The following is a 20535-nucleotide window of genomic DNA, read 5'->3' as shown; positions in this document are numbered from 1 at the left end:
TATGGCTGCTTTAAAACTGCTTAATTGTATTTTTTGTCACATATACACACACACATAAATATATATATAAACAATCTGCAGATTCTACGTGCCAATTTGCACTTTTACAGACCGTCGTATTGCAGCACTTGTAATGTGGCCTTCCTTGTTTGCAAGTCACATTAGATAAAAGCACCTTCTGAATTTAAAGAAAAAGAAATTGCGCTTTTTCCCAAGTTTTAAAATATTTATTAGGTTTCACAAGCATTTACACAGAGAAATAAGAGGAACTTCTGTCGTAACATCACTAGAATGAATTGCAAAGACAGAATCATAACCAGACACTCAGGGAAGCACATCGACATCCTCAGCGGTCCACTTCACCAAACACGATGTCCTGAGTGCCTGTGGGAAGAGACGACAGGTTGTTTCAGGTCACCATCGTAACAGTTATATTTCTGCAAAAAGTGTCATTTTATTCTTCATCCTATCCCGGTTTAATTTTCAGAAACAATGCATTAAGCATAAGAAAAATAGCAGTGCAATACTTTGCTACAGGAAATGAAAGGCTGAAATAACTGACTGCAATATCCCTTATATATATATATATATATATATATATACAGTACCAGTCAAAAGTTTGGAAACATTACTATTTTTAATGTTTTTGAAAGAAGTCTCTTATGCTCATCAAGCCTGCAGTTAAAAAAAAAAAAAAAAAAACAGTAATATTATGAAATATTATTACAATTTAAAATAATGGTTCTCTTTTTTAATATACTTTAAAATGTAATTTATTTTTGTGATGCAAAGCTGAATTTTCATCAGCAAGTACTCCAGTCTTTGGTGTCTTATGATCCTTCAGAAATCATTATATCATTAATATGCTGATTTATGATCAATGTTGGAAACAGTTGTGCTGCTTAATATTTTTTTTATAACCTGAGATACTTTTTTTCAGGATTATTTGATGAATAAAAAGTTAAAAAGATCTGTATTTATTTAGAATAGAAATCTTTTGTAACAATATACACTACCGTTCAAAAGTTTGGGAACAATTAAAAAAATTTTTTTTTTAAGAAATTAGTACTTTAATTCAACAAGGATGCATTAAATTGATAAAAGGTGATGGTAACGATTTATATTGTTAGAAATGTTTTTATTTTGAATAAATGCTGTTTTTATGAATAAATGCTGTTAACGTTTTACTCATCAATGAATCCTGAAAAAAGTATTCCAAAAAAATATATTAAACAGCACAACTGTTTCCATCATTGATAATAACTGAGTATCAAATCATCATATTAGAATGATTTCTGAAGGATCATAAGACACCAAAGACTGGAGTACTTGCTGATGAAAATTCAGCTTTGCATCACAAAAATAAATTACATTTTAAAGTATATTAAAAAAGAGAACCATTATTTTAAATTGTAATAATATTTCATAATATTACTGTTTTTTTTTTGTTTTTTAATTGCAGGCTTGATGAGCATAAGAGACTTCTTTCAAAAACATTAAAAATAGTAGTGTTTCCAAACTTTTGACTGGTACTGTATGTATGTATATATATATATATATATATATATATAAATGTCTGTTGACGACACTACTATCCAAATTATTTTTCTTATTAATTTCAATGTTTCAAAGGTCTCTGAAGATTATGCTGCCTGATATTGCAAACTGGTATTTCTTACCATATTTTAATGTATTTGTTGTAATTCTAAACACACTCTGGTTTGTAGCGCAAATAGTTGACCGTTTACTGCAATTTTCTATTCTTAATCTCGTTATTTCCCTATAGCATCTAATGAATCGGAAGCCGCACATTCACAGGAAATAGCTCACTTCTGCATTGCAAAATAAAGTGGATGCATTTAGGATGAAACCGGTTCTTAGTTGCAGATGGACTTCAGATTCACTGAAAATCAATATCACTGCACTGACCAACATCTACGAGTTTGTTATAACTTTAATATGCCATTAACAAGCAATAAATGTATATGAAATTAACATGAAGGTTTCAAGACATTTGTAACTATATAAATGTTCATTAACTACTGATCTGTTAAGCATTATATAATTATATAAGCAGCATTCTGACTGTTTCGTGTGTTCACAGGCATTTAAATAAGCAGGAAGCTCAAAGTGTGGAAAAGCTCAATGGATCATTGAAGTCTTTGGAGAATGACAGGGAGACGGTAAGCAAATCAAATATTTGTAAGCAGAGTGTAAACTGGTGCATCGTGGCTCGGAGTCTGTTTATTTGAGAAGTCTGATAGAGCAACACTTGGACTGGACTAAAGGCCCGTTCACACCGTTCTGTTTATTCGAAGCTCGCACTGAAGTTAAGTCGTCTGTCGCTTTAAATGCTCGAGTTCTTTAACGGAGGATGGATTCTGATTGGCTGTCAATGTTTTTATTGGTCATCAGCTGGAAAAAATCGTTCTAAAAAAAAGTGATTCCAATGATATTGCTTCTCTGTGCCATTATCATTACAGTTGTGGTGTGAACTCTGCTATTCTTTCATATTGAGAACGATTTTTAGAACCATTATAGTTATCGCCTCAAGACAGGAAAAGGGTTTTTACTATTACATAAATACTAGGGCTGTCAAAATCAACCTCTTAATGAAATATAAAGCAAAAAACTTTTTTTTCTTCTTTTTTCTGTCATCCTTTGGTTGCGCTACACTATATAATCATTCATTCAAGTGCTATTAAACCATTCAAGCGCGATAATACACCGTCTGTGAAGCTGCTCTCAGTGAACAAACACCCGAAACGCACACACAGAATGCCAGCGCAACATTGAACGGACAAAAACATAAAATTATCAAAATTCCTGTTGTCGACTATCCCCGTTAGCGCGGTCTTGAATGAGTTAAAAAGTTTTAGAAAAGAGTTGAGAAAATAATATGCGTGTCAGATCCGCGTCATGCAGCTTAATAAACCTCCTGTTGTCTGTCATTCATGTTAATCAAAGAAAAAAAAAAAAAGACTAAGAGAAAATCACTCTGCTCTTGACTGAATAACTTTTGTAGCTTTAATAAGGATTAATCTATATTCATTTAGAATTCACTTTATTCCACTATTCATTTCCTTCTCTCTGGGCCTCGAGTTTTTTCACGTAGTATTACTGCGCAGCGCATCTGTGTTGTACGTCACACGCATCACACACATGACCAGCGTCAGCCAATAGTGAGCCTTACGTGTGACGTACAACACAGAAGCGCTGCGCAGTTATACTACGTGAAAAAACTCGAGGCCCAGAGAGAGGGAAATGAAAAGTGGAATAAAGTCGTTATTTTTGTTGTTTTTTTGCGCACAAAAAGTATTCTCGTCGCTTTATAAACTTAAGATTGGGCCACTGTAGTCACTTGGACTATATTAACGATCTCTTTAATACATTTTCTGGGCCAGCAAGTTATAGTGTCTTAGAAGCCTGTGGAGGAGTGATCCAGCTCTCAGATTTAATCAAAAATATCTTAATTTGTGTTCCGAAGATGAACGAAGGTCTTACGGGGTTGGAACAACATGAGGGTGAGTAATTACTGACAGAATTTTCATTTTTGGGTGAACTAACCCTTTAAAGCACTGTTTACAAGGTTACATGGGTCAAAAACAACTAAAACAATAACTTTTTTTGTTCATTTTAGCAGGGCAAGTAAAAATCTGAACTGGCCCAACTAGGCCAATGGAAAAACCCTTAGCATCGAGCTCTGATATATTGAAGGTCACAGCTAAATGTGACATTTATTATAATGGGTTTATGTGAAGATTGTTTTAAGTTTGCTTAAATTAAAAGTTGTTATACATTTTAAAGCCTATTAAATGTTAAAACTGATAACTTTCAATTACACTGTATCTACATTTCTACATAGACTCATTGTGAAAAGTATTACAATATATAAATATTAAAAACTTTAATGGTGGTATTCATTACAGAAAAATGTGCGATTATTTTTATTATCGATTGAGAGCACTATAAATGTACTGCCTTTATGTTGTTTCTACATTATCTCAGAGATTCACTGTGGAACGTATTACAATAGAGAAATAAATTAAAACCTTCAATGTTAGGTGCGATTAATTAGTTAATTTTATTAATCGATTGAAACCGCTAATAAATATTTTACTGTTAATATCTTACCTGTTACTGGCCTTTTATTTAATTTTCATACTTCAAACAAATGTGCAGTTCAGCAACAAATTGATGTGACATGCAAATCTCTAGTTACTAAAAAAGCAGACGGAACTGAGATGTTGAACTGTAAGAGAGGGAAGAACTAGTTCTTACCGATGATTGCCACCACGTCAGCAAGCATGTGTCCTTTAGACATTTTATCTAAACCAGCCTGAGAGAAACAGACCACATCATTGTGTGACATCAGCACAAACAGGAAAAAGATCACTTTTCTTTTTACATACACTACTATTCAAAAGTATGGGGACACTAATTTCACTATGACTTTGACTTTTTTTTAAAGAAGAAAAAGGAATCGATACTTTTGTTTTGCAAAAATGCATTAAATCATGGCTTCTGCAAAATTAAGCAGATCTTGTTTAACTGTTTTAAACATTTATAATAATTAAAAAAAAATTCTTGAGCAGCAAATCAGCATATCAGAATGATATCTGAAGGATCATGTGACACTGAAGACTGGAGTAATGATGCTGAAAATTCAGCTTTATCAACACAGGAATAAATTACATTTAAAAAAAAAAATTCAAATAGAACAGTTATTTCAGATTGTAATATTACTGTATGTTTTATCAAATACATGCAGTCTTAATGAGCATAATGAGACTTCTTTCAAAAACATAAAATATTTTTTCTGACCCCAAACTTTTGAATTGTAGTGTATGTTCTTTTCATTATTTACAAAGTATAATAATGTGTATTATTTTTGGTGAGTGCGTTAACAATAACTGATTTAATTACCAAGTGAGCAAAGCCAGGTGCCTTGATCTTGCAGCGGTAAGGCCTGCTGGACCCGTCAGACACCAGATACACACCAAACTCACCCTGCAGGACAACACATACGAGTTTAGGGAAGGGAATTATGGGGAATATAACCACTCTGAGTCTGATTCCTCATAAGTCCGGTTCCTCAATGGTTTTGATAGTTATATACTTAAAAAGTAAATCGTATTGCATTTATCAGCAGTCTGTTGCCAAATTATGAGATCAGTTCAGATTTCAGCAGATGTACAACAAATCAAAAGTAAAATACACTGGTTGCATTGTATGTTTTTGATTGGCTGAAAAGAACCAGGGGCCGGTTGCATAAACTGCATGTTAGTCATCAAATTTATTTATTTATTTTTTAAGTCAGTTACATAAAAACATGATTGGTCTAATTTGATACCGGAAAGTAAGACTGATTAGCCCTAACTAGTTGTTCTTACGAGTTCTTAAGATACAGTCTTAACACAATGGCTAGATCGTAAGAGTTGTTTATGCGTGAATCAGACATACACTGGTCGTGCTGTGTTGCAGCATTGTTGGATTAAAAACAGCACCACAAAAAAAAAAAAAACCTTTACAAAGCACCACAGAGACAATAACTTTAGAAACCCACATTCCCCACACGTGCATGCTGACTAACAAATTCGCCCAAAACCTCACCATACTGGAACAAAAACCACCGAACAACAATTTCTCTTGAGAATGGATGGTGTGCAGGTCACTGTTGTCACACTCACCTTCGGTGCCTCTACAGCGGTGTACGTGGCTCCTGGAGGAACCTGGTAGCCTTCAGTGTACAGCTTAAAGTGATGAATGAGAGATTCCATTGACGTCTGCATGAAAACAAAACAAGAGGGACGTTAGTTTACGTTACAGGACACGAACATGAAAACGACTGAAACCTTTTTTTCTTAAAGGCGAAGTGTGCTTTTCTTGTTATATAATATAAATGTTTTCTCATTTCTTAACGGACCCTTTTCACATTTATGTGGTTTCCAGAAGAGGAAGTCGCCACAGTTGGGTAAACTTCTATAGTAGTCACTAGTGATGGGGACGAGACCGCCTATGCCGAGTCCGAGTCAAGACCGAGTCTTTGAAGGGTCGAGACCGAGTCGAGTTGGTTTTCAAATATAGTCGAGTCCGAGTCAAGACCGAGTCTTTGAAGGGTCGAGACCTAGGGCTGGGCGATATGGCCTAAAAAAAAAAATTCCCAGATTTTTTCACAAAAAATCCGATTTACGATTTAAATTGATTTTTTTTTCCTTCCCCTACTTAAAATCAATCTGCAGATGACAAAGAAATTGTTCAAAACTATTTTTAACTTTATTTTGTTTTGAATTTCCCTTCTGGGATTTGATTTGGATTTTCCCCTTGGGGTTAAAGTGCAATCAGAAACAACAAGGGATTGGGATTGGTGGGGAACGTGGAAAAAAAATGTACATCACAATAAAGTGTATTGTGATTGTCAAAACATTTGGTAACTAAACAGAATTTTATTAAGTTTAGTGACAACACAATGTTTACATGGTAGTCTACAATGACTGGCATGCTACTGTTTTTATTATTGCTTTCACAATTTCAATTCAATTCTTGTGATTTGATTCTGATCTTGATTCAATATTGATTCCTTTGGATAAATACTAGGTACAGTAGATACATGTTAATTTAAAGGCCTTTCAGCTGGTATTATTATTAAAGGTTAAAAATAACATCTCAAATTAAATGTGTTTTTTTATAATAACAAGTTCAACATTATAATATTTTAATGATATAGGTAAAAATATAATAAAATATTAATATTTTAAAATATAATAAAAAAAATAAAATCACCCCAGTTAATAATCAACAGTTAGGCCTACAGACTAAGCTAGATTAGGAATTGTTTAGAGGAGCAATCTTAATGTCTTAATATGGACTATGCTTTTACTATCATTAAAAAAAAAATCCCTACCACATGCATCATCTTCTGCCTATTTTTCTAAACTGCTTCAACAGTGCAGCTCTGTCAGCAACATGTTAAGCCCACCCTGGGGACTTATTTAGTTTTTTAAGGGGACATAGTTTAATCACAGTTAGGACATGCAGAGCAAATTAACATTTTCTAGTGGTATGTCTAAATTAGTAGGCTTAGCTACTTTATAACATTTTCCAATATTTCCCAATTTTAAACATTTTGACAATACACTAGAATTTAGTGATGGGGACGAGACCGCCTATGCCGAGTCTGAGTCAAGACCGAGTCTTTGAAGGAACAAGTCAGAGAAAGCAGAAATCGGTCTTGAGACATCACTAGTAGTCCCTTTTCTTTCACAATTTGAGCCTGATTTTTTTAAATGTCATCCTGGAATATGGCCATGATGTGTCTTCCTACATGGATGTTTAAGAAATGAAAAGCTACACACTCCATCAGTTAGAGTTAGAAGAACTGTTGCCAAAACATATAACATGCTAGAAACATAATCACCACTGCAATAACTATCAATCATAGACTCTTAAGCATTTGTCTATTTAAATCCAAACAGCATATGTATATACTGTAATATGTACACTGCCCCGGCAAAAAAAGTTGCTGTGTGGATTTAAATAGACAAATGCTATACAAGTCTATAATTGGATCATTATTGCAGTGATTATTATGCTATTTACTGCCAAGGAAATATAACATATAGCGTTATAAATGTGTATTACATTTTTATAAAATTAAAATATGAAAAACTTTACTAGACTTATGATGTCGATATGGATCATAAATTATTGCTGGACAAACTGAAATGTTATAAATGTACTTCTCATACTGTATACTGATTTAAAAGTTATCTGACTAATAGGGGACAACGTGTATTTTATAGTGGAAGTTATTCAGATGTGGTGTGCCTCAAGGAAGTTGCTTAAGACCATTATTATTTTCTATTTTACCAATGATCTTCCTCTTGTTTTAAAGTGTGCACGGACAGTCATGTATGCAGATGATACAACATTATATTTACCCGCAACATCAATTGAGCAATTGTCTACTGCTTTGGATGAGGAATTACAATTAGTTGTGAAGTGGGTATGGAATAATAAGTTGTCTCTAAATTTAAACAAAACCAAAAGCATTGTGTTTGGATCAAGTTCTAACTTCAAATCCAAACCACAGTTAAATATGTCTGTAAAGAGTATGCCTATTGAACAGGTAGAGGAAATAAAGACTTCTTGGTGTTATATTAGACAGCAGGCTTAAGTGGTCAAAACAGATAGAAAATATGGTAGCAGTTATGGGAAGAGGTCTGTTAGTCATAAAGAGATGTGCAAAAAAAAAAATGTGTGGTCGAGTGTCTAGAGTTCCTAAGGCCCTGTACTGTCAACTTTTGTATAGTAGTACTAGTCATAATTTTAATACCAGGCAGGCATTAAATTGATGGTTTTTACTTCCCGTTTCAAAAACCAATGCAAAACAACAAGGACTGAGGAATGAAAATATGGAATCGGATGTAAAATGAGGTTTAAAAAAAATCTTTAAAGGAATATTTAATGGCACAATATTACAATATCACAATAATAAATTGCTGATTTTGATATTGGAATGAATTTTGGGTTTGTATGTTTAATTGACTGGACTTTCACACATACTCCGTTTGCAGTGTGTATTTTTTTCTGTACCCATCTTAACAGCTTTCACACTGCGCAGCGATCGTTTCCGCGCCGAGTCTATTTTTGCTGTGCTGCACGCGCTGAATTAAAGTGACAGCGAATGGGTTGTGGTCAAAATGAACACAGATTGACATGAAAATACAATAACCTCACCATAATTCCATTTAATTAAATAAAATGTAGTAATCTCACCATAAATGTATTTAAATGAATACTACTATTTTTCACATTCATCTTTTTTTACTTTAAGACCGGGGTAAAGCAAGGAAAACTACAGTTTACCTCAACAAGGCGACATATGAACAACACTCGTCTCATTCATGGAGGTGGAAAAACAAGTTCTTTGTGATATGCAAGATTTGTTGTATTAAAATTTAAATGCAAAAGAAAAGGCATGAGAGTCGGCTGTTTTTGTCAATTTGAAGTAATTTTTTCCCGATTTGATCATAAGTAGGCTACATGGTTAAATATTTTACCACTTGCTTGAGCAACTTAATATATAAATCTATAGAAGTAGCATTGAATAATACGTTGTTTAAACTGTGTTTAAACGTCTATTAAATAGTGTGTAATATGTGTACAAAGAGAATAGCAATGCTGACAAACTTTTTTTTTAATAAAAGTTGCTGAGAACTTCTGGATATTTGAAATAAAAATAGTGAGTATGTGTTTGTGGTACAGCCGTGGGTCAGTTACGCACTGCAAACGCAGCATATGTAAAAGCACTATAGCACGTGCTGCTCCTGCACTGCAACACGCACAGCATATGTACTGCACACGGAGTATGTGTGAAACGGGCGTTATTGTTGTTGAATAATGTAGTTCTGTATTTTTACTTGTTGGGAACCCGGGAAGAGTAGCCACTACCTAGATAGAGGCTAATGGGGATCCAAATAAACAAACAAACCACTTTCTTTGACCCCGCTTAACATCTTATTTCGATGTCCTTCAGGGGCTAATGTCCATGGAATATGAAGAGACAATTATAATTAAGCCATTTAAAGGTTTTGTGTAACACTGTGGTGCTTTAAAACATTGTTTGTTTGAGCATCTCGACAAAGAAAAATTGGCTCAACCAATGGCTTGAGTTTTGGGCAAGACTGTATGGCTGACCAAAAATGAGGGGAGTGTTTGGAAAAAACTGTTTGAAAAAGTCATTTAGTGACATTATTGGTGCAGAAATGACAAAAATGCACCTTTAAATAAGCTTATCAAATCATTATGAAATCACATTTCTTGCCATTTGAACATAAGATACATATGCATTGCAAACATATCTTACCTTCATCTCAGATCTCTTGGGTGGGGCTATTTTGGCATCATCTACTTTAATTTCTCCAGCAGGCATTTTGTTGAGACTCTGAAGCATGATACGCAGAGACTGCCTCATTTCCTCAACACGGCACAGATATCTGAAAGTTAAGCATAGGCATACTTGCATCACTTTCTATGTTTGAACGCAATACATTTTCAAAACCAATCTGTGATATCACGTTATTTACAGTACAAACTCCTAATGTAAAACGTAATTTGAAATTATGTTTAGTCGGATTGTCTCACGTTCTCACGACATATTTTATCTTTTTTTAAGTGGCACACTTCACTACAAATTTCACATGTGATATCATCAGCATATGTGGTGAGAAAGCTGAGCAGAGTCTAAGACCAATTTATAGCCTGTGGTTGCATTTAGATTTCCTGTCATTGAGCTGCCTGAAACTCTTAAACCCAATCTAAAACAGAAAACATTGACATGCGTGGTCACCTGTCATAGCAGTCGCCATTACTTCCAACGGCCACGTCAAACTCCACCTCGTCGTATTTGTCGTATGGTTGACTCTTCCTCAGATCCCATTTAATACCAGAACCTCTGAGCATCACTCCGCTGAAAGAGATCAAGAGCGATTTAAACAACCGTTCAATAGAGTTCAGTTACTGGATACTATGTACATCCTCCGTGAACATCAATCGGGCTTGCTGTGTACAATTAACAACATCACATACACAGATTTTAAAGGGATAGTTCAACCAAAAAAAAAAAAAAAAAAAAATCAGCCTCAAAACCTGTATGACTTCCTAAAACACCAGATATAGTAACAGCTGTGATGTTCAACTTGAATCAATGATGTTATTGTGTAGTCAGGGACAATATTATAGCCAAATGAGGAAGGTCCTAGGACTATCTATTAAAATATTTAATTGCAAAGTCGATGCATTCAGTTCCAAGAAATCTAAATAATATGACTAATTTATGTGGATGACACTTAACTGTAAACTTTTCTATCTATTTACTCATTATTAACATTATAAAACATGCTAAGTTATTTTTATCATCATCATTATTATTATTAATAATACATTTCTTAAGATACACTGTGGTCTAAGATTAACATACAGTGTTGCACTTGACTTGTGGGTGATTTTTCACATCACTTGAGCCGTGATGATGAATAATCACCATACAAAGATTTATTCGAAATGCCTTCATGCAAATGACTTTGCTTCTGTTCCTGTTCGATTTATAAATAAATTGGTCTATCTCCATTACTTACTGTAAGCTCATCTACAATAGTAACGTCTGTGTATGCAGGCGAGAGAGTGTGAGACACATCAGATTGACTTCATAATAATAAACTGTTTTACCTGAAGCCATAATTGAGAGCATCCTCTGCCCCAATAACACCAATGCCAACAGTTCTGTTCTTCCAGATACGGTTATTGGTCAGCATCTGAAACAATAACGACAGTTGAATTCATTTAGAAACTCCATATAATTACTGCCAATCAAACGAAAACATGCATTTTGAAAAAGAAACATTAATCTACATGCTCAGTAAGACAAATATCACATTTTAGAGATATATTTAATACTAACTAACTAACGAACTAGCACTTTTCTTGAGTAAAACCGGTTGCATTTCGGTGTACATACCTCCTCAAGTTCATCAATGCGAATAGAGAAATTCTTGCACCATTCATAGATGTCGTCCATGAGACCAAGAGGCATGTCCTGCAAGAAGAGTGATCAGCAGGTTGAGGCAGACAAGTTATAACATCTCGTGCTCAAAATTGGAATATCGAATAAACATTTGCGAATACGGCACAAGAACAAAATAAAATTGTCACTAACTGGAAAAGTGGCACAAAATATCTAATGAAAATGGAAGTTGCTGCAATCGGGGAAGCCAGTCCTCCATCATAAATGACTTGCGCCTCAGAGCGCGCGGACGAAACGCAATAAACGCTGTCACGTTCGGAGGCAAATACCTTGTGTTTGGGAATACGATCGTGTGAGACGCTTCTAATTAAACCCAACCATTTTGAAGACGGATTTTGTCTCATTTCAGAATGATCAAACCAACATTTGAGATGCTGTGCGATGAAACTGATCCATTGGTTAGTCCAGTTATCCAATCACATCCACTGTTAAAACAAAGTCACTCTTTTTTTGTACATCAAAGGATTTATACGGTAAATGTGTCTCTATCGTAATTTATGCGCATGTCCTCTTATGGGAATAAAAAAAGAATCCGCCTCAATTGAGCGCACAAGTTTTTCATGCTAATCTTTTTGAATTCATGTGAATCTTGGCGTCTTTTTATGCGATATCCCAAAATTAGCATAAAAATAAGTGGATGGAAACATGGCTAATGTTCATCAAACTGTACCTGATGAACTCCACCGGGTCTGACGTATGCAGCGTGCATCCTGGCTCCAGACACTCTCTCATAGAACTCAAACATCTGCAAGACACCAACAAATAGACAATTCAATGGTAACTAGGTTCAACACAAACAAACAACAGTTTAGTATCATCTTGTATAGGGCTGAAACTAAAGATTTGATGATTAATCAGATTTAAACAAGCCAGGTTTTATTTTTTTACATTTTATTTTAAAAGAGAAAGTTATTACATCCTCCCCAATGTTGTCCTCCAGTGTGCAAACTGAAGAATTTATATATGTAGGCTATGGTATACATTATGTGAAAAGTGTATATTAAAAATATACACAGATGAGCCAAAACATTACGACCACCTGCCTAATGTGGTGTTGGTCTCTTTTGCCGACCCGCCGAGGCGTGGACTCTACGAAACCCCTGAAGGTGTCCTGTGGTGTCTGACACCAAGACATCAGCAGCTGATCCTTCAAGTCCTGTAGGTTGCGAGAGGATCAAACTTGTTGGTCCAGCACATCTCACAGATGCTCAGTTGGATTGAGATCTGGAGAGTTTGGAGGCCGAGCAACACCTTGAACTCCTCATCATGTTCCTCAAACCATTCCTGAACAATGTGTGCCGTGTGTCAGGTGCTTTATCCTGCTGAAAGAGCCACTTCCACCAGGGAACACCGTTGTCATGAGGGGATGTACCTGGTCTGCAACAATGTGAAGGTTTGTGGCACGGGTCAAATTTGCGTCCACGTAAACGGCCGGACCCAGGGTTTCCCAGATCACCACACTCCCTCCAGCGGCTTGTCGTCGTCCCACAGCGATCCTGGTGCCGTCACTTCCCCAGGTAAACGGCGCACACGGCTGTCTACGTGATGTACAAGAAAACAGGACCTTCTTTCACAGCTCCAAAGTCCAGTTCCGACACTCACGTGCCCATTGTAAGCGCCTTCGACGGTGGACAGAGATCATCACAGACACTCTGATTGGTCTGCGGCTACAGTGGCTTTCTCCTATAACCATCATTACAATTTTGTGCGCCTTGTGCCACAGTAGACCCTCTGTTGGATCGGACACTGTTGGTAAATTCTCACCACTGCTGACCAGGAGCGAACCTTGCCGTTTCAGAGATGGTCTGACCCAGTCGCCTTGCCATAACAAATAGTCCCTCATATCTTTATTCCTGCCCATTTCTCCTGCATCCATCACGTTGATTACGAGAACTGATTGTTTGTTTCCCATCTAATCTACCCAGACCTTAATATGTGGCCTTGTTAGGAGATGATCAACAATATGCGCTTCACCTGTGACTGGTCATAATGTTTTGACTCATCAGTGTAAACTAGGGCTGGGTAAAAAAAATATAGATTTATCTATATCGATTCTTAAATCCCAGGCTAGTCATTCTGTTTTCAGTTGATAAATGAATGGAACATTGTAGCGCGCATCCCATCAGAGCATATGAGCGGAGTGGAGCGGTGAGAATCTCCGCTCATCGCTCACTGAACTGTTCACCCCTCCGCTCCCCCACTCAAAGCTACATCAGGCCGCTCCGCTCATTTTCGCTCAGCGCTCAACGCAGTTTGCTTCGCGCTCCACTCAAATCACCCCCCGCTCGCTCCAAAAAAGGAAAAAAATCTACATGTATATCACTTGTAGCGGTCCCCAACCTTTTTTGCGCCACAGACCGGTTTAAAATCAGACAATATCAGACACGGACCGGCCTTCAAGGTGTGTGGCGGATAAATGCAACAAAAATGATTAAAATGATACGACTGGCATAAAAACTGGGGTATTTTTTTAAATAGCCTATAATAATACACGTGAATCCAATGTGTAGGCCTACTCGCAACTTTATTAACAGCGTCCTCTAACATCGCGCAGGCAAATGAGAAAGTCTGAACACAAACAAAATGCCCCCAAAAGAAAAAAAATCTCTATGTTTTCAGTGCTGATGCGTTCAAGTAACATGTAAGGGCACCTAAAAGCTGTCACAACGAACCGGCAAAATGATTATGAATATGTAAAATATAGCAGAAGAATGCTATAGCAGATTTTTTATGTCTGTCGGCTGGAAAGATGCTGACTCGTGATCTTCGCAGTAGTGAACGCGCCTGAGAGAAATGCACATTTCATACGGGAGAGCAGTCTGTTTTCTTTCGTTTTGAATTGTTCTGTTTAAAAGTAGACATTTCAAGCTTTATATATATATGTCTCAGGTGTGTGAGGCAAGTAGGCTATACGCTGAGTTTCGGTTCATTCATGAGACAAACTCCAGGTTCACGCCGGCGCCTTCGTATCGTGGTTATCTATTTTCTAATATATTTACTTCTTATTAAATCCAGACAATTGGTTGATGAAACCTTGATTAAAATTAAGATACAATTAATACAAAACGAAATTAAATTTAAAGACAGGCTTTGTGCTTTCTGTTTGAGGTCTGAGTGAAAGTTTTAAAGCAGTCTTAGTGCCGCTTTCAGAGCGCTCACGTCCGTAACGGAGAACTGTCCCGTCCATAACATTTTTTTTTTTTTTTTTATACATTTCTAAATAAATGTGACTTATAGTCCAGTGCGAGGCTAGGCCTATGTTTTTTCTTCTTCATGGCGCATTTTTTGACTGATGCGCCTTATAGGCTACTCCGGAGCGACTTATATTGATAGGCTACACCTGTATGAATTCTCATTTTACTTTTTGAACTCCATTATTGAGCCGAGTTTTGCCTGAAAATAGTCTACTGTTGATGACTGTGCAAGACAAATGGATTCAGGGTCAGGCTTGACTGAGCATGCTTCAGAGTCGTGGTGTGAGCGGAGCAGAGCGAAATTGGAGCGGGAAATGCGACGCTCCGTCCTTTTGAAATTGCCGCTCTGCGCTCTGTCCAAGATCCGCCCGCTCGCGCTCCCCGCTCACTCCCGCTCCACTCCGCTCACATGCTCTGTATCCCATCCAATATAACGTCACATTTACCTCAGAAAAACCATATCCAGCGACCATAAACTCATTAATCAGCTAGAAAAATGAACTCTAGAGAGAAGCATTTTGCTAAATATAGGAACCATATTACATATTAAATTATAATTTGTTCTTCAATATTTAATGCATGCTTGAATTAATCTGGCAAGATTTTATGACAGCCACCATTTAAATGTTTATATTTCATATAACTTTATTATTATAAAAATAAATAAAGGTGTAATTTAAGTGTTTGTATACAAATCAGTAAATTTTTACCTTCAATATTATAGTAGGCTAATGAAGTCTGGTAGGCTACAACTGACTCCCATAGTTTACAGCATTAGTTAAGAGATGTTTGCCATGTATTGTACCTGATATCCAAAATAATCAATACTGAATCAAAACGAATCGAATTGCAAGCTTGTGAATCGAACTTTTAGTCAATACCCAGCCCTAGTGTAAACATTACATTCGAAACCAATAAAGTAAAAACAAAAACAGACAAAAACGTATCTTTATATTGTAATTATATTCATGTATACCCCATTACAACATTTGCTTTAAGGTTACTGTTCTCAGGAAAATACAATTTTAAACGCATTTAATGTCCAACAAAATGCATATTTACCTTTCTGTAAAAAACAAAATAAATGTTTTTACCTTCTCTCTCTCCTCAAACAACCAGAAGAAGGGAGTCATGGCACCGATGTCGAGGGCGTGGGTGGTGACGCCCATGATGTGGTTCAGGATACGGGTCATTTCTCCATACAGCACTGCGGAGGCCATATAACACATTTATGCAGCTGATACAACCAATCAGACACATTCAAAAACAATCAATGCAAACTCAATTCATTGTGGAACTGTAACATCGTTTATGCAATTTTTTGGGGGATTTCTTTTAGCAAAATGAACTCTGGTTTAAATCTAATTTGGATTCATGAGTGCAAACCAGATTGAAAGCGTTGTAGTTTTTGTTCCTCACCTCTGATCCACTGTGCGCGGGGCGGAGCCTGGATGTTAAGAAGCTTTTCTACAGCTAGAGAATATGCCTGCTCATTACACATCATGGACACATAGTCAAGCCTGTCGAAGTATGGAAGAGCCTGCAGCAACACAAACACACACACACACACACACACACACACACACACACACACACACACACATTACAGCCAATAATATTCAATCACAGACAACAGCATAATAAAGCATCAGAAAACAGCAGTTATGACAGCTTTTTTTTAATGACATATAACAGTTTGTGATGTACAGAATTACATTTCTATAATTTAAGTTCAACAGACAGTTTTATCCAAAGTGACTTACATTGCTTTAAAGAAATACATTTTATCAATAGAGCTAAATTGAGGATCCCACTTCAGTTCGATTCGCACTTTATTTAAAGGTATAAATATATCAGGATCAGAAAAATATATAAGGATCCCACTTTATATAAAGAGCTGGGCAATAATAAAGCTACATTTTGCGACAAAATAAAATCTCTTTCCATTAATTATGTGGCTGTGTTTATTTATGTTACAGAGGAAGTAGAAGGTGTGGGAATCACCAGAGGCCCCATGATATGATATTATCACGATTCTTATTAGGGCTGCACGATAAGAGGAAAAGCTGCGATGTGCGATAACATTGTTTAATATTGCGATGACGATATGACTTGCGATAAATATTCAAATGTGAATTTTAGCTATACTGTTCCCATGTCTTAGTGCTTTAATAGGTTCTTTGCGTGATAGGTCAAACGTTTATTACCTGCCTGGTTCAGATTACACGATTTTAGCGCGATTTTGGCACGATCCGTTTGACCTATGGGTGTCGTGGGGATTCGTAAACGACAACGGGCGTCAGGACGCATGATTCGATCGTTTCATCTCGTTTGGTCAGTGTGTCTGGGCGACAACCTACGGCGCGTCTGCGAAAGACTAGCATGTTTAATTTTTTAACGGTCCTCCACGGGTTGAGTATGTGAGCGAGAGTGAGTGTGCGCGAGTGAGTGAGAGCGCGAGCAACAGTGAGTGTGTGTGTGCGCCAGTGAGCGAGTGTGTGTGAGTGAGTAAGTGTGTGTGTGTGCGAGTGAGTGAGCGAGCGAGGGACAGTGTGTGTTTGTGTGTGTGCGTGCGACGGTGCGAGTGAATGTTTGCGAGTGAATGTGTGCGTGTGACGGCACGCGATGACTGGTCGGAAAGAAACGTGTAGTCTGACATGTTTCTTGTCCACGACACAAGATTTTAGGAGTCAAAATTGTGTAATCTGACACCGTGACTATCATAACAGACACAAAAGTCTTGTAATCTGAACCAGGCATTATTCATCGTGTCAGGCTGTCTGTTGCGATGTGTTCATCGGGATGACAATGAAAATTCGATGTATCGTTCAGCCCTAATTCTTATGCCACGATGCGATATTATTGCGATTTTAAACACTTTGTGATATGCTGAGTATTGCAACAACAACAAAAATATTATGATTTATTGCAAATGCCCCAAAAGGAAAACTTTGTCCATGCAAATTTTTTTTTTAATCTTCATCTTCATATCAATCTCCGTCCCTTCCTTTTTCAATATTTTCTTCCTTATACTTTAGAATAGAAATTTCATATTTGCACACTGAACTAAGCAGTTGATAATATAGTGTCTTAAGTACCTGTAAATACGTCTTGTACTCGATGAGTTTCTCTGTGCCGCGGTGCAGGAGGCCGATGTGAGGGTCGCACTTCTTCACCGACTCTCCGCTGAGCTCCAACACCAGACGCAGCACTCCATGAGCCGCCGGGTGCTGAGGGCCGAAGTTAATGGTGAGGTTGGACACCTCCTTCTCTGCTGGTGGGTCCTTATCTGAGAGAGATGAAGATCTTTTCAATATTGTGGTTGGCCTTATATGGTGATTGTGTAAATACGGAAGTCGCTAAGCCAAAATCAAACCAACCGTTCCACGGTGGAGGAGCCCACTTCTCAGTGATGACACTGGGGTACATCACCGCTCCAGCGTACTGCTCTGCCCACTCCACATCTGGCTGCCATTGCTTCTGCCTGGACAGATAGGAAACACACATTAGCTGAGTCCCAAATGACACACTATACACTATGTACGGTAACACTTTATTTGACAATGTCATTGTTACACGTTACGTGAAGTTTCTAAAGTAATAAGTATAAATGATGCATAATTACAAGTGACTAACCCTAAACCAACCCCTATAGTAAGTACATGGAGTTACTTAATATTACTTATTACTTAATATTTGTTTAAGTACAGTGTAACAAAGATACCTTAAAGAAATGGGTTACACTTTGTTACAGTGTAATTATATATTTAAGTACTGAGTAATATTAAGCAAGTACATGTACTTACTATAGGGTTAGGATTTGGTTGAGGGTTAGTTGCATGCAATTATGCATATTTTACTGTTATTGCTATGGTAAGTACATGTAACATATGTAACAAGGACACTGGAAAATAAAGTGTTACCAAAAAAAGAGTGTAACCAAAAATTGTAACCCTATGTACCCGACCATGTAGTGTACGAACTTTATAAGGTTATTTTGTCATTCAACAAATACTACAATTTATACTACAAAACGGCATAGGAAAGTGCATAAGTACGCAAACACTGATTTTTTTATTGACTTGCACCACACATAATGCACAGAGATATACACTCAAACTTCAAGAACAAGAATTGCGAGTATACAAATTACAAGATGTCAGCATTTACACAGTGGCCTCATTATATATTTGTAAGCCACACTTATATTTAAGTTATGAATTAGGCTATCTAATGCCATAAAACTAATCATTTTTAAAGTCGGCATGAAACGGGAGGTTGTGAGTCTTTTCTTCCATATTGTGACATAGCCACTACTTCTAGAACAAGAAAAAAAAGGTGGGCGGGACTTGATTTTGTCAATTAGGAATTAATTGGATTGTTGTGGTTTGCTATTGGCCGATCTCATGTGAGTGACAGGTTGTCCCGCCCTCATGTCAGTAAACACATCAGAGAAGTCATTTTGATTAAAGATTACAAGGGCACATGAAGAAAAATGATGTCCACGGATAAATCATGCAGTATTCCACAAAAAAAAAAAAAAAAAAAATTGGGGGGAAAAGTTCACTTAAAAAGTGCCCAAACTTTGTCTTCATTTTGAACTATATTAATCGTTTAAAAATGAAAACAACAACAATAAAACACATCTGACTGAAATGTACTGCTGGAAAACGGTGCTTGTGCTTTTTCCCCTCAAAAAGAAAGGCCATTTGGCTTGATGTTTTGTTATCTAGTGCAATGACATTCAAACAGTGTGATGTGTGGCTTCAGTACTTTCTGTAGGCCACTTTTACTGCAGATATTAAGATAGGTTTGCGTTGTCGGACATTTCAAAACATAAAGCAAAGCAGATGTACAAGTAATTGGGGGAAAAAATGTGTAAAACTAGGAGTAGTGCTCATGTTTAATCTCCACCGGCTAACGTTACATGCTCATTTACAGCAGTTCATCAAAACTTTGGCGGACGGGGAAAATGACAATCAAATAGTGTCATGCAACAATAAGAATTAACAGGTACAGTTTAGTAATATTGTACATTTCCATGCTTGACAGAAACTCGAAGTCGCAGAAATACTGGTTATCTAATCCCGATAACATTGACAGAAGCAAGCCGCTATCTAACGAACCCAATGCTTAAATTTCACGATACTGGTGAATATAATGTGCGTACCTCTTCTGAAGCAGAACACAGGCTGGAGTGCTGAGATGACTGTTTAAAATGACTGAAGGACGTCCGAGTCTGGAGAGCGACCTCAGCATTGTCGCCGCCATCTTCCCTCCTGTCAGCCGCTGTTTCTGCGGTGATCTCGTAACGGAGGACAGGTTCACTGCGGCTCTGTCGCCATCTGCCGGCGGGAGCGTTAAAGTTCTTCTTCTTCTTCTTCTACTTCTGATTTTTAATGGCGGTTGGCAAACAACTTTTTAATGTGCATTACCGCCACCTTCTGAAATGGAGTGTGGATCAAAATAGCCTACTTTACTCACTACTAATTAAATAAATAAATAAATATCTAATGAAATGATTAATATTAACACATTATGATTCACAACATTATTATTAATACAATTTTACTGACAATAAAAACTCATATCTTTCTAATGAGCCCAGTTTTTTATTACCCAACATGCCCTGAATTCAGTTGTAATATTTCCTTCATTTCAAATCTAATACTTACTTGAAAGCCTATCTTTCAGAATCATCCTTTCCTGCTTATACCTACGACAATTATACATGTTCTAATGTTTCACTACTATTAC

General features: G+C 36.7%; 1 protein-coding gene across 1 annotated transcript; it reads right to left on the bottom strand.

Moving 5' to 3' along the window:
- Positions 1–205: 205 nt before the first annotated feature.
- Positions 206–20175, bottom strand: ndufs2 (NADH:ubiquinone oxidoreductase core subunit S2). The gene is made up of 14 exons (XM_084405821.1): positions 19949–20175; positions 18159–18262; positions 17877–18067; positions 16198–16318; positions 15873–15985; positions 12255–12329; positions 11519–11596; positions 11230–11315; positions 10352–10471; positions 9869–9998; positions 5691–5786; positions 4927–5010; positions 4282–4339; positions 206–384 (listed from the first exon to the last, which is right to left on the bottom strand). The coding sequence occupies exons 1-14, from the start codon at positions 20047–20049 to the stop codon at positions 347–349; spliced, it is 1395 nt and encodes a 464-aa protein (XP_084261947.1). The 5' UTR covers positions 20050–20175; the 3' UTR covers positions 206–346.
- Positions 20176–20535: the final 360 nt, after the last annotated feature.

This window comes from Rutilus rutilus (genome assembly GCF_951802725.1).
Source record: "Rutilus rutilus genome assembly, chromosome: 3".
Taxonomy (NCBI): domain Eukaryota; kingdom Metazoa; phylum Chordata; class Actinopteri; order Cypriniformes; family Leuciscidae; genus Rutilus; species Rutilus rutilus.
Note: the sequence above shows the minus strand (reverse complement) of the source record. Positions and strands in the feature narration are given on the sequence as shown.